Source organism: Canis aureus, chromosome 9 (assembly GCF_053574225.1).
Source record: "Canis aureus isolate CA01 chromosome 9, VMU_Caureus_v.1.0, whole genome shotgun sequence".
Taxonomy (NCBI): Eukaryota; Metazoa; Chordata; class Mammalia; order Carnivora; family Canidae; genus Canis; species Canis aureus.
In genome coordinates this window covers 15,028,517-15,043,339 of record NC_135619.1, presented here as the reverse complement: position 1 = coordinate 15,043,339, position 14,823 = coordinate 15,028,517, and the positions used below count along the sequence as shown (strand labels likewise).

Genomic DNA, 14,823 nt, shown 5'->3' with positions numbered 1-14,823 from the left:
ACCACAAGAAAAAGAAGACTGATTTCCTATTAATTGTGATGTAAATTATATGGATATGATTTTGACAAAGAATAGCACTATTACTGAAAAAAAATAGTGGTTTATGTGCAAAATGCAAATACATCAAGAAGAAAAGAAATGTCATTTGGCATCATGAGTGCAATAAAATCAGAGATAATGGCTTAAGGTTAGTTAACTTTTGTATTATTTTTTCCTGTTTGGTTCAATTTTGATGCTTTTTAGGAATAAAATTAATATTTTTGTATCAATAAATTAATAAAGATTAATGGACATTTTTCATACATAATTCTTGATCCTGACATGAAACGTGACATCACCTAGCTTCATTAACATTAGGTGAGGACTCTTACTCCAACAATACGTTATGTCAGAAGATAAGCTCTGTTGTTAATGTGGACAGCCACCCATATAGGAAATAGCTAATAGTCAACAAACTCGATTAATGTTGGACGGAATTCTTTAGGGAATAAAATATCACCATTTGCTGACCCCCTGGGGAGCTTACATCTTCTTTTAACCAAGATGATTCTCAGGGGACACTACTTAAAGTCAACCAGACACTTGAAAAGTATACATAAAGATCTCTCTGTAGAGAAGGTAAAAGTTAAAATAAGATATTTAGGAAAGGTAACTTAAAATGACTAAAAAAAAATGGGGAAGAAAGAAGACAACTTTTATTTGACCTTGAATGTACTTCTTATTCTATAAGAAATTTTTAAAAGCTAGAGGGTAGTTGTTTCCTGTCATTATACTGTTGCTGATTCTGTGGTTAGTTATTAATTTTATTTTTTATGATTCACAATCTGCTCTTTGAAATATGCCATATGTTCAAAGCAATTCAAGGATGACAACTGTCAGAATTACTCCAATAAAAATTGCCTAAATGAGGAAGATTTACTGCAATCTGATATTTCAGTGGAAAGTCCCTCTACCCTCCCCAACAGCTTTTTCAGACACTGTGAATCTTGCAACCATTTTTTCAGTTGAAATCACATAGCTGTTTTGTAAGAATTTCTAAGACTATTTAAGGAGAATTGGTAAAACATATTAGGCTAAGGGTGAATTAGCAGACACGGAAAAACAATATAGATAGTTATTAGCTGGATTGCCTGCAATCAATATATGAGTTCAAGCCAGTTTTCTTAAATCACACGCAAATGTATTGACTCGATATGACAACGTCTGTTCTATGTATCACTAATAAACATTAAATTGAATGAGCCCTGTACCCTGGAAGTAGCAAGCCAAACTGAAGGCAAATTTCTTTTTTCTCTGGAAAGATCTGAGGGGTGGATAGAATCCACCTGAGTGCTCCAATGAAAACACATTTTGTTAAATGTTAGCAGTCCATTTATCCTTCATTTTGTTTCAGTCTATTTATTAATGCGGTTTCATTTATTGCTATTCATCTTGGAGATAAATCTTTGTCCTTCTATAGAATTACACCAAATAGAATGTGATAAAGGGAACTTTCTTGCAATTATGATGTCAGTGCAGCCTGTCAGCACACAAGGGATGGAAATGAGTTTGGGGACAGGGAAGGGAATTCTAATAGACACCATGATACATACAATGAACGCAAAGATATCCTGAGAGAGAGAGAGACTTGTCAGGCTAATCAGATCTTCCACAGCAAGGTAAAGGCAAGAAGGGTAGCTCTAACCTTGTAAAGATGCTGCTGCTGCTCCTCTGACATCATCAGGTCGTGGCTGTCCATCACGAGGGACTCCATGTCAATCAGCCAATCCCAGAGCTCCTGATATTCTGAATCAAAGTCCAGAAGCCTGAAGATAAGGCACAAAATGTATTATGCATAAATACAGTGTAGTTGTTAAAATCTCATATTAGAATAATATATTCTTGAAAACCCGTGATGTTCCTAGGTGATACCTGTAAAAAGAGAAGGGAAGAATTCTCTGTGTGGTTACACGGTGGGCAAAATAGAAACTCCAGCCTGTGACATAGCATTTCTTAGATTTTGAAAACATAACATGTTATTCTGATGCTCATACCCAAGACATATCGTGACTATTTCCATTTGCTAACCCTTTTTGAGGATTTACAGCACTTGAACACAATGACTACTACTATGTCCTTGAAAGAGAGCGTTGCCATATTTAACATACTGAGAGAGAAATGGGGGGTCAGGGCCTTGTGAAAGTTGTATGGTCCAGAATGGGGGATCAGAATAGCCCCCTCAAAAATTCAAACCGCTTTTTCATCTACTAGATTTTCACAGATGTTGTGTCCTAAATACATTTACAATTATGAATACTAATTTAACTAATTTCTTTACAATGATCACAATTTATTATCAAATCTGAAATACTATTTTCACTGGGAAATGACTCAATCATTTATTTATTTGTCCCTCTGCTGTCTATCTGCCTATCTCTGTGAACATATATCCTACATTTATTGTCATGGATGAGTAGCCAGCATTTCAGCTTAACACTCAGAGATAGGCTTGAGTGACTCTGGTAAGCCAGTGAGAACCAGGGGCAGATCCAGTATTAGACAGGTGTTCCCCACAGACATGTAGGAAACAAAGGTAAGGACAGGAAGTCAAAACAATGAATCTTTGAATAGCCAGCAATCATTAAAATTCAAAGGAGGATCACTATGGTTTTCAACAAAATAAATCATTAGAATAAGGAGCTTAAAAGGATTAATGTGATTCTCTATTGAAAGCCTGGTGAATAAGTAAAGCCCAGATTCTTCTAAAACACTGTGATCAGAAAATGAAAGTGCAGAATGAAAAACTATGACTTTGTCCTTCCCCCCAAAATCATCTCCCTAAAAGAAACCACATCCTTATCAAACTGTAACTGAGCAAAACCCTATCAGTGCCAATGAAGCAAGCAGGTTCAAGTATGAATCTGGATTTATCAAGTGAGTATTTTATTACTACCTTGTTCCTGTCTCTATACATTAAGTGACTGATTTCCACAAAAATGAACATCTACTTTTCATAACTTACGATTTAATCTTAATACATCTGCCAAAGAAAACTTAAGGTGTGTCTGGTGATAGAGGAAAACTAGATCTAGAACTATCTAATTTATTTTAATTGCTTTACCATAATGATAAAGATTATTGACTAAGACCATAAGTATCCAGGGGCAAGGATCATCATTGACTGATGTGTAGAATTAATGTCTAACTGACGTTTGGTATAGGGGATGTGACCAAAAGCTTTGGAAGGCTATGGTGGCCTAGAGCAGAGCTTCTCAGATTTAATGTGCATGTGACAGAGATGAGGATTCTGTTGAAATGCAGGTCTGATTCAGTGATTTTAGGGTGGGGCCCGGGATTCTGCATTCTTGGCAACTGGCAACACTGCTGGTCACGGGTCTCACTTTGAATAGCAAGGAATTCCAGCATAAATGAGAAACTGCACCTCCCCCATTTTAACCATAAAGACAGGGGAAAGGGGAAATAACACCCCCCCCAAATTAGGAAAGTATGGTCCTGGGGAACATTAAAAGCAAAGGAGAAATAAAGGGAAAAGCTTATCCTTTCCATATCAGTGGATTTAAATAAGAAACAAATAGAGGCAAGAAGAACTCATGCTAAGATGTATATCTTCCCCTCTTGGACTAAGAACCAGAGGGGAGGTATGTGAGGCAGGCTGAAAGGATAGTCCAAAGCACAAGGATGTCAGTTCCATTTCCTGCTAGGTAGTCTGGGAAAAGATTGCCTTAAAGTGTCTTCACCATAACCTGGACTGGGAATGTTACAGAGAGAATTTTGGTTAGCACTCCCTTTGCTACCTGTTCTTTTATCTCCTCAATGAGGACACTATTCTTTCTCCTCACCACCACCCCCCATGAGGTTTCTGGGAGTTCATCTGGTGAACTCGACAGAGGTGTTGCCATGGCAACAGAGGCACAGTGACCCCCAGGGCGGGCAGGGGAACTTCTGAAGCCAGACCTCAGAGGGTTGGCACAGTCAGTAAGGGTTGAGATGGGGCTTAGACAGCAGGAAATACCACCTGACCAAGCCAAGAGAGAACAACACAGCCAGAATCTCTGTGGGGGACAACCTCAGAATATCTAAGGTAAGATCCACTTCAATGAGCCCAGCCAATCTGTACCCTAGGGCCACAGTAAATCAGGGGAGCTCACCACACCCCAGAATCGCAAGGTCATGTAAACCCAGATGCCATCTTAGAAAAAAACGAGGGAGAGAAATAAATCTGAAAAACATCGTTTACTCCACGAGGTAGTTCCTTAATGATGATGTTAATTTATTAGAAGAGGCTATAAGCATTGTGCTAAAGAGCCTGTCCTCTGATCTTTTTTTAAAAAGATTTTATTTATTTATTCATGAGAGACACATAGAGAGAGGCAGAGACATAGGCAAAGGGAGAAGCAGGCTCCATGGAGGACTCGATCCCAGGACCCTGGGATCACAACCTGAGCCAAAGACAGACGCTCAACCACTGAGCCACCCAAGTGTCTCCTGGCCTCTGATCTTAAAGCAAGGTTTTCCCTTACTTTGTCAGGAAATTATGTGTTTAGGATGTTTCATAAAAATTATCAACCGGCAAGGAAAATAAAGGAGCCTGTTTTCCATATGTGTATGAGGAAAAGAAATTTTGATTATGCTCAAATAATTCACGGGTGAGAGATGAATTTATCTTTGCAACTCTAGTGCTCAGCACAGGACCTGGTGAATGATGATGAGTGAATGTAGATAACGAAGCCAAAAACCTTTAGTAGGGCAAGAATGACTTCAGAAGAGCAGCACGTGGCAGAGATAATAGTATCTCCTCCCCAGATGCCAGTATCAGCCCAGCCAGTGCAACATGGACTGGCTGCTTCACTCATTCTGAAGGTGGGATTTTGCCTTCAAGTACAGGATAAAGGTGCATTTGCTTACTTAAAAAGAATTACGTGGGTAGGTTCTCCATTAATGGGAGTTGCCCTCCCATTCCTTTCACACCTTCCTTTTTTCTACCCTGAAAATTAAAGGAGATTTAAATAAACAAAGCATATATAGGATGGCAAAATGTTCAGAACCAAGAACATGTTTTCACTGGCTCTTTACCATGCCTTTATATCTACTGAGCTATTCCCTCTTATTATTCCCCTTAGCGAGGGACTTGGAACAAAACCCCTTTCTTCTAGTTAACTGCACCTCACATTTCTTCTCAGAGGGTCTACACTGAAGATCCACAAAGCAAAGGAACCTCACACAGATATTCACCCTTTCTTCAGTCTAGTCTATTTTCATTTTAGCTGAGAATATGTAGGCTTGAGTTTGTTAGATATTGTAAATGCTTTGGTTTCATATTTTGCTTTATTGGTCCAGAATCAACAGCAGTGTTTTCCAAACAACAATTCTTAAAAGGTCCTACTACTGAAGACAGAAACATTTTTCTTAAGCATTTGTGCCTGATTTCAGATTGTTGGCCACGTGGTAATTCTCAGCTTTGAAAAGACCTCAGAACTTTACAAATTTAGTGAAATCAAATATGTAACTTTGTAGCAAATCACAAATAAATTACTAGATTTCTTTGTTGGTTCTTCAAAAGCTTCTAAAAGGAATGCAATTAAGTGTGCTCATTATTTCAGGAAGATTCTTGGATAAGAAAGTAGTTTACTTAATCTTATGCTTACATTACCTGCAAAGGTAGTGCTAAGTGTTTTCCAAGTGATTTTGTGAAAGACAGTTTCTTCCAGGAAAAGTGCCAACTATTATACAGGAAAACAGAGAGGATCATAGATGAGTGAATTTATCAAGGGTAGCATAGAACTCATTAACAGTTTTATATCCCTTTGAAGAATATGCTGATTCTATCAGCTGAATTCAGAACAAGGTTCTTTTCCTGAATTCTTGGTGACAAAGGCCTTGTCTCTCTTTTTAGAAGAGAGAGGCAACTGAAATTATAGCAAGTAGCTCATAATCTCATAAGGAATATAAACATGAGAACTACTCTTTTGGAGAGATTTTCCTCATAAAATTTTTTCTGTTAGTTGTGTTTTGGTTTGTATTAACTCATCCAGTCAGATATATATATAATCTGTTAGATTTTTTTAAGATTTTATTTATTTATGCATGAAAGACACGGAGAGAGAGAGGCAGAGACACAGACAGAGAGAGAAGCAGGCTCCACGAAGAGAGCCCAATGTGGGACTCAATCCCGGGTCTCCAGGATCATGCCCTGAGCTAAAGGCAGATACTTAATCGCTGAGCCTCCCAGGTGTCCCTATAATCTGTTAGATGTTAAAAGATCTCAAAGCATACCTTTTCAGGACCCTGTGAATCTGTCACATTCTCTATGAAAATATTACAAAGCAAACTTATATATACTCTAGGAAAGTGTTATAAAGCAAACACATTACCAAAATGGTATTCTTTTGGGTATTTCTCCTTTAAATTGCCATATACTTGATCTTAAATGGGATCACAATAAAAGAGTTGGACATTTCTATTATAGGTTTACATTTCCATTTTAGGATGTTGAGACGCTTATGCATGTTATGAGGAGAAACAGCCATCTAACTCAAAGTCAGTTTTTGTTAGACAAGTACAGAATTATGAATGTATTTATTTCATAGTCAGAGAATTTAATAGAGATGGAGAGAAGGCTATGGAGAAATAAATGTGCAACTTTTTCTTTAGTGTATATTTCTAAATTTGGGTTAACTACTATGGGTAATTGACAAAAATATTTCCCAACAGCCTGTCCACCATTTTACTTTGCCTTTTCAAGGTTACAAAAAGATTCCAGGGCTTTTCACCACAGAAATAAAATACTAACAAGCTTATTTGGTATCATTTTTCTGCAGATTGGGTAGCAATACATTATTTGTAAGGCTAGCATAGTTTAAGAAATAATCCTTCCTCTAAACCCTGATGGGAGTTATGTTTGACTAGCTAAGTGTTTGAATACATAAATGCATTCAGCCTTTGGTATTTAAAGTGAGCATCATTAACTCAACATTTCAACTTAAACTTTGCTTAAAAGATAAAGTTTCACCCAAGTGAAATCAATGGGAGGTGTGTGTGAATATATGAGGTTTCAGCTTGGCCCACTGAGGAATTTTGATTAAAACAGACAACCAGATGAAGAAATCATCAAAATAGAGCAATTATTGGTTGAAGAAAAGATAACACTAAAAAGTCCTGGCAATTTTTCTACCTAAGTCTGAGTAACATGTATTTGGGAGCACTTAAGACTCCATCTTTTATATGTTTAATGGTTTGTTTCACACCAACACACCCAAAAACAGAAGACTGGTTCCTGAAATACCAGCTTGTCTATAGTGGGACTTCTATTAAATGATCCAATTTTCCTAGCTTCTTTAGCATATTGATTCTTTCCCCAAATATTCACTAAGTGTTCACTCTTCACATTATTTGCTCAAGGAAGTTTGCCTCTGCTTTTCAAGAAAGACACTAAAGGGAGTGGTAACAAAATCTTGTACAAATATGGTTTAAGAATTTTACTAAAGTAAAATACTAATAACAGATCAGAATTTCCCATCACCCTTTACTCCATGTGGCATGTAAGCACAGAAGGGAGATAGGACAGGAGCCCCTGCCCCAATCATAATATCATTAAAGAATAAAATTTAGCTTTCTAGACATGGAATCTGATATGCACAGTTGCATGTAGAATCCCTTTCCACTCTAAACATATTAAAGTGTGGACACTAATTTACTATTTTGAATGAAAATTCATGAGCGACTTCCTCATGAGAAAAGCAGCCTGCCTTTGCCATTAATAAATAAAAAGGAATATGGAGTTCTTTCCAGCAGTAATTTTCTCAATTCTCATATATGCCCACATACATGTGAAAATGCCTGAGAAAAAGAAAACCATCCCTACAAATTTGTTAATGACTGGCCCCACTTTCTCATGGACTCATGGGCTGCTTGTCCATAAGCAGTTGTTACTGTAACAAAAGCCATTAAGCAAAACAAAATTCTAATCTCCAAGGTTAGAAAATATCAATTAGAAATATCAGTGTAGGGGATGTGTAGGATGGCTCAGTGGTTTAGCACCTGCCTTCAGCCCAGGGCATGGTCCTGGAGTCCTGGGATCGAGTCCCATGTCGGGCTCCCTGCATGGAGCCTGCTTCTCCCTCTGCCTACGTCTCTGCCTCTCTCTCTTTCTTTGTCTCTCATGAATAATAAATAAAATCTTAAAAAAAAAAGAAATATCAGTGTAGATTTCTGAATGTATTTGGAGGACTCTGTTAGGCTGTCAGGAAGTCAAACTCTTATCTAAATTTCCAGATAATATGCTTTTAACTAAGTCTAGCCAAAGAGCTGGAAAACATTCTGAAGAATTTAGAATCAGTAGTGATTTTGACAGAAATGGAGGGACAATACAAAACAAGAGATGATGTCATCAAAAAAAGAGAAAATAAATCTTCCTACATTGTCATCTGTGTGTTAGAGTGGACTGGAGCTACACATGCTACTGGCATACTGGGTCACCCGACTCACGTCGGGCAGCTTAACCTTTTGTAAAAGGACCATCCCACTCTCAGTCTCACAGGTTTTCAAAGATTTAATAGGTAATAGAATATTTACTCTTAGGGTTAGGGCAGGAAGTAAATAGTCTGGATATTACTCTCTGCCACCTAATTCCTAACAAAAGCCTATTAGCAGAATTAACATGGAGAGCCCACCTACAATGATTTTGTTTATCTCCTCCATCAAGGCTGACCCTGACCAGGGAGTGCTATGCTCAGACTACAGGGTTTTAGTTACTTGTAGAACTGTCCTTACCGAATTATGCTTTGACATCACTTCTTCAGCCCATGTTTAATAACCGCCTTGGGAATTTCATTTCTCTTGTCGGGATATAGTATCACAGATGCCTGTCTTCTCCTTAAAGAACTACAGGAGAAACTCCTCAGGCCTCAGTGGCAAAAGAAGCTGTGCTTCCCTTGATATATATTATTTTTAATCCTAGGACACCATGAATTTTCTGATAGAGGAGATTTTTTTTTCTTTTCTTTGGTATGGAAAATTGAGAGCCAAATCACAACCCCTCTTGAGGACATGCAGAGAATAAGCATTTGTTTGTTTTCTTACGCATATTTTGCTTTTGCTTAACTTCTGTCAAATATTTATTTTATTTTATTGTAAATATTTTTGTAAGTTGACTCAAATCCTCTGTGAAGAAAATGGGAGAATGAATAAAGGAATACATTTTAAAGAGTTAAGCTCTGCACATTACAATGAGGTAGATTAGATTTGTCTTTGGTACTCTCATTGTCCCTGCTAGCGTCTATCTGCCTTTTCAATGGGCCTCATCAACTCTTCAAGGCAGTACAGAAATTAAGATGGAAGGGAGATACAGATATATATCTTTGTAAGTTGATTTTATTGTTAACTTTGAAGTAATGGTTCCCCAAAGAGTATGCTTCTGCCTCTCTGGTTTGCCCTTTGCTGAATCCTTCGCATGGTTGGCATTAGATCACTGAAGTGGAAGATTGTCCAGGTCTAAAATTAGTTTAATGTACTTGCACATTAAAAGGGTATAATATCATGACTCCAATGAATACAGTTCTACTGGTGAGATTCTTTTTTTGTTGCCCAGAAACACCGATTTTAATAATTGCATAGTAGCCAGAATAGCAGTCATCCAGAAGGTAGCCAGGTACTTTCTGCTCCTTTTAACTGCATGCTGTGTTGTAATCTCCCTATTTAATAACATCAGAGTACAAAAGATGGAGCAAAAACAACATGAAATGAACATCAGCTATTCATTAGATTGAGACAGGATAAGAGTCAGAGGAAGAAAGTAGAAATTCATGGTGGAAATAAAGTTTTTGGGGGGTTGCCTAGTGATTTATCTTTGAGAACACCGTCAACATTAGCTCTAATAAGAGGTGGTACTTCATTTTACGGCTGGTGTATACCAAAAAGAAAACATTTTATTATTTCAAAATACTTAAATATTCCAAAAACACCCATTGAGCACAAATTAAAAATGGTCATTTTGTATGTGAGAGAGAGAACCAGCGAGACAATATGAGCAAGCACCTATGTTCCTCTAACTGCAACAGAGATATTTTTGGTATGTTGTTCAACAGAAAACCCTGAAGATCACCCTGCAGCAGTAAAATCCAGGGTGATTATATCCCTTCTCAGGTGGTTAAAACCATTCAGTGTATCTTATTGCTTAATTAATTTAGAGAATCAAATTTGATCTTTAATCAAACAATATTTTAAATAGTGATATATTTGTCTTCATTTGTCAAAATCATTTCCCTTTGGCAATGCTTTATATATATCTGTATGTGTTTTTTCATACAAATATAAAGATGCTTCTTTTTCTTTTTTTTTTAAAGATTTTATTTATTTATTCATGAGAGTCACACACACACACACAGAGGCAGAGACACAGGCAGAGAGAGAAGCAGGCTCCATGCAGGGAGTCCGATGTGGGACTCGATCCCAGGTCTCCAGGATCACGCCCTGGGCCAAAGGCAGGTGCTCAACCACTGAGCCACCCAGGCATCCCAGATGCTTCTTTTTCTGAAGGAAAATGGACTCACCTTTCCTGCCAAACTTTTGTCTATTTAAAGTTCACTTAGGGGGCACCTGGGTAGCTCAGTGGTTGAGTGTCTGCCTTTGGCTCAGGTCATGATCTCAGGGTCACGGGATCAAATCCCACATCAGGATCCCTACAGGGAGCCTGTTTCTCACTCAGCCTATGTCTCTGTCTCTCTCTCTGTATGTCTCTCATGAATAAATAAATAAATAAATAAATAAATAAATAAATAAATAAATAAAATCTTAAAAAAAAAAAAACAAAAGTTCATTTACTTCAATCTGTTGTGCTTGGGAATTATCTGTTTGTATTTCGGAGTAAATTTTATACCAAAACCTTGCATGGTAAGGGGTGAATTACTCATATATTCTTAGATATAGGGCATAAACCTTGACTATGTCTCCATCTGCAGACATTGCTCGAATTTCCACATAGCCAGAGAAAGCCTGGCATGTGGCCAATGAGACTGAGGTATCTTCTAGAACTTTACCACAGGAGCAGAAGTCCCTAAGAACTTGCTTGGTATTCCCTCCTGATCTCAGGAAGCAGAGTCAAAAAGAGCTCCATGCTCTTCTGCTTCAACAACATCAAATTAGTATTTATAGTAAACCTCAATACGCATACGTGCACGCGCACACACACACACACACACACACCCTCCCTACACAGTTACTGTCTTGTGGTTGAGATTCTCACTTTTTCTCTATCAATGTACCTTTTATAACAGCTCAGATATTCCCTCCCCCCATAAATCTCTCTAATTAGGCAGACCTCCTAAGTATCCCCATAATACACTCTATCTTGAATTTTACCCACTGTTTCATAAGGATGTATCGGAGTTTATCTTTATACCTCCCTAGACTATAAAGTTTTTTGTATCTTTTCTATTCTAAGCATCTCATATCACTCCCTGCTACACAGTAGTTGCTCAATGCATATTTCACTCACTAATTTTTATATATCTATTACATTATAAATATTTCAGATATTTTCTTATCAATTATTGTATTTCTGGGTTACAAAGTATATATGGAGTTAGGAGGGTAGGAGGATGGGCAAAATAGGTGAAGGGAATTAAGAGGTACAAACTCCCATTTATAAAATAAATAAGTCACAGATGAAAAGTATAGCATATGGAATATGGTCAATAATATTGCAATAACATTGTTTTTTTTTTTTTTTTTTTTTTTTTAAATTTTTATTTATTTGTGATAGTCACAGAGAGAGAGAGAGAATGAGGCAGAGACACAGGCAGAACGAGAAGCAGGCTCCATGCACCGGGAGCCCGACGTGGGATTCGATCCCGGGTCTTCAGGATCGCGCCCTGGGCCAAAGGCAGGCGCCAAACCGCTGCACCACCCAGGGATCCCTATTGCAATAACATTGTATGGTAACAGGTGATAACTATACTTACTAGGATAAGCATTGCTTAGTGTGTAGAATTGCTGAATCACTATGTGGTGCATCTGAAACTAATACAGCATTGTATGTCAACTATACTTTGATAATAATTTTTTTTAATTTAAGAATATGAAGTAGACTGGGATAACTATGCCCATTTTACAGAGAGAGATATTGCATCTTGAGGAAGTTAAGTGTCCCAGTCGAGGTCACATAGCTAAAAAGCAGAAGAGTGCCAACCTGAATTAAGATCTTTAATTTTTAATCTAGTACACATTCTCTCCTCCTTTAAAAAATTAGACTACAGGGAATTCATGACTATCCCTAAAGGTAAATGTGATTTGTGTAGTTAAGAAGCTATATGAGCAGTCCTAATTCACTCTAATATCTGGGATCAGAAGCTTTTACCTGCAGCTTTGAAACAGAAAATAATAGGTGACTGTAGCTCTAAATTCCTGCCAGTCAGGGTACCACCTAGAATTCTCAATGACAGAATTTTTATTTTGGAAGACTTGCATAATATAGCAGGAAAGATTCCAACTGAAATCAAAATGTTTGGACTATCCATACTTTTTTCAAACAAGCATTCCTTAAAAATAACATTATGTCCACCTCGGTGGGGGAGCAGTTCACCATAGAGTCAGTTCCTACCTCTCTCAGCCTCTGCGACCCCATAGTTACCACATTGTCCTTGTTGATGGTTGAGGAGCCCAAAAATCCTAAGCTCCGGATCTGCTTCCTGGGCATTTCCACTTGAATATTCCACAGACATCAAAAGAACTATGACCCAAACACTCAACCTCCCTCCCCCCACTCCTGCAACTGCCTTTTCTTCCCCACCTCAGTGAAAGACATGTCCATTTGCCAAAGGGCACAAGCCTGAATCATGGAAGTCCATTCTTTTTTTTTTTTTTTTTCGGATTTTATTTATTTATTCGTGAGAGATGCAGAGAAAGAGGCAGAGACATAGGCAGAGGGAGAAGCAGGCTCCATACAGGGAGCTCCATGTAGGACTCGATCTGGGATCATGACCTAAGCCAAAGACAGATACTCAGTCACTTAGCCACCCAGGTGCCCCATGGAAGTCCATGTTTAAAGTCCCCTTCCCTTAATGCCCCCTACCTACTTGGTGTCCAAGGCCTGTCTTCAACTTCCTTCTTTCAGTTCCATTAGAAACTTTCAGTTTCCATTGCTACTGTCCCAGGTCAGGCCCTATTTCTTATTTGGATGACTGGAATAGCATCTTAAATGAGCATTGCCTACTCTTGCCCATGCCAATCTATTCTTCACACCACTGCCAGAATATTGTTTCAAAACTGACATGCTGGGCAGCCTTTACTGGTTCTAGAGGTTTGTATACACTGCTGTCTCCATAGGAAGCATTCTCATTGCCATTTCTGACTCTGAGACATATTCCATGACACTTATGGAAGGTCTTCCTGATTTATATACATCTGCCACACACGGTGTCCCATTGTCTCTACATCCGTAGTACAGCCTGCACTTAATGGTTGTTCAACAAATATTCAATATAAATGACACAAAAGCCATTTGAATCCAAATCCTATTTCATTTTTTTTTAAAGATTTTATTTATTTATTTGAGAGAAAGAGAGAGAGAGAGAGAGAGTCAGAGAGAGTACAGGCAGGGAATGGGAAAAGAGAGAAGCAGGGAGCCCGCTGAGCAGGAAGCCAATGCAAGGCTCCATCCTAGGACCCCAGGATTATGACCTGAACTGAAGGCAGACACTCAACCAACTGAGTCGCCCAGGCACCCTCCCAAATCCTCCTATTTTCTTTCTCCTCCCTGAACTAGCAATTAGAACTTCAGAGTAGTTCTTTTCTCTCTTTCTCATTCCCTCATCTGATGGGTCATCAGTTCTTTCTGGCTTTAGTCTCCAATCCTGTCTCCTGGATTCTCAGTTAATTTCTCGGTTAATTTCTAAACTAAAATCTTCATTGACAAAAGCAGTGTTTCTCAAACAGAAGCATCAGAATCATTTGGAGGGCTCATTAAACAAAGGTTGCTTGGTCCCCAGCTCTAGACTTCTCAATTTAGTTAAGTCCAGAGTGGGACTGAGAATTGGCATTTCTAACAAATTCCCAGGAGATGCTGATGCTGCTGGTCCAGAAAACACACTTTGAAGACCACTAGTGCAAAGATTCTCAACCAGAAATGAACGTTAGAGCAAATGAACATATTTATATCCTTAGCTCATGCCTGCCTCCCGAATCAGAATTTTCAGTGTGGGTGGGGGATGGCAGGCATTTCTCAGCTTAAAGGCTCCACAGGTGATTCTGATGCACTATCCTGGTTAACAACCATGAATTCAATGATTAACTTCAAGAGCTGGACTTCACCTTCTTCCCAAGCTTTATTTTTCACATATACCCAACTTTCTACCCTGCTTTCCAGTCATATGGAACCAGCAGGCAGTCTGATGATTCCAGATCTTTGCTCCCTCTCCCTGACCCCCACACCAATTTTAGCTACTCATTTATGTATTCATTCACTGAGCATCTAGCACATGCCAAGCACTGTAGCAGATACAGGGCAGAGTATGGTGAGCATAACAGATGTAGCTTTGCCTCATGGAGTCCACCCTGTTCCTCTGAGCTCCTCTAGCACCCTCTGCTTCAAATGCTGGCTTACTGTAACACTTCCTTGCTGTCAGTGTAAATTTCATGAATTTACATGGTCTGTCTTTGTAGGTGCTCAATAAACACTTGTTCAGATTAAATTGAAAAGCGCTTCCCCTGACCCAGCCTTCTTTCTCCCCCCCCCCCCTTTTTTTATTTGAGTATAGTTGACATACTATGTTACATTAGTTTCAGGCATACAACTTAGTGCTTTGACAGGTTTATACATTATGCTATGTT

The 14,823-nt window shown here is 38.4% G+C and overlaps 1 protein-coding gene and 1 long non-coding RNA gene across 6 annotated transcripts in view; one reads left to right on the top strand and one right to left on the bottom strand.

Moving 5' to 3' along the window:
* AKAP6 (A-kinase anchoring protein 6) overlaps positions 1-14,823 on the bottom strand; it is a 539,311-nt gene that overhangs the window by 120,235 nt on the left and 404,253 nt on the right. For all 5 annotated transcript variants that reach the window (XM_077908985.1, XM_077908989.1, XM_077908988.1 and 2 more), the window contains one exon: positions 1,685-1,805. In XM_077908985.1, coding sequence (XP_077765111.1) covers positions 1,685-1,805 — 121 coding nt within the window. The remainder of the gene's footprint in view (positions 1-1,684; positions 1,806-14,823) is intronic.
* LOC144320423 (uncharacterized) overlaps positions 3,911-14,823 on the top strand; it is a 61,384-nt gene continuing 50,471 nt past the window's right edge. The window contains exon 1 of the long non-coding RNA XR_013385977.1: positions 3,911-4,081. This is a non-coding gene — a long non-coding RNA (uncharacterized LOC144320423). The remainder of the gene's footprint in view (positions 4,082-14,823) is intronic.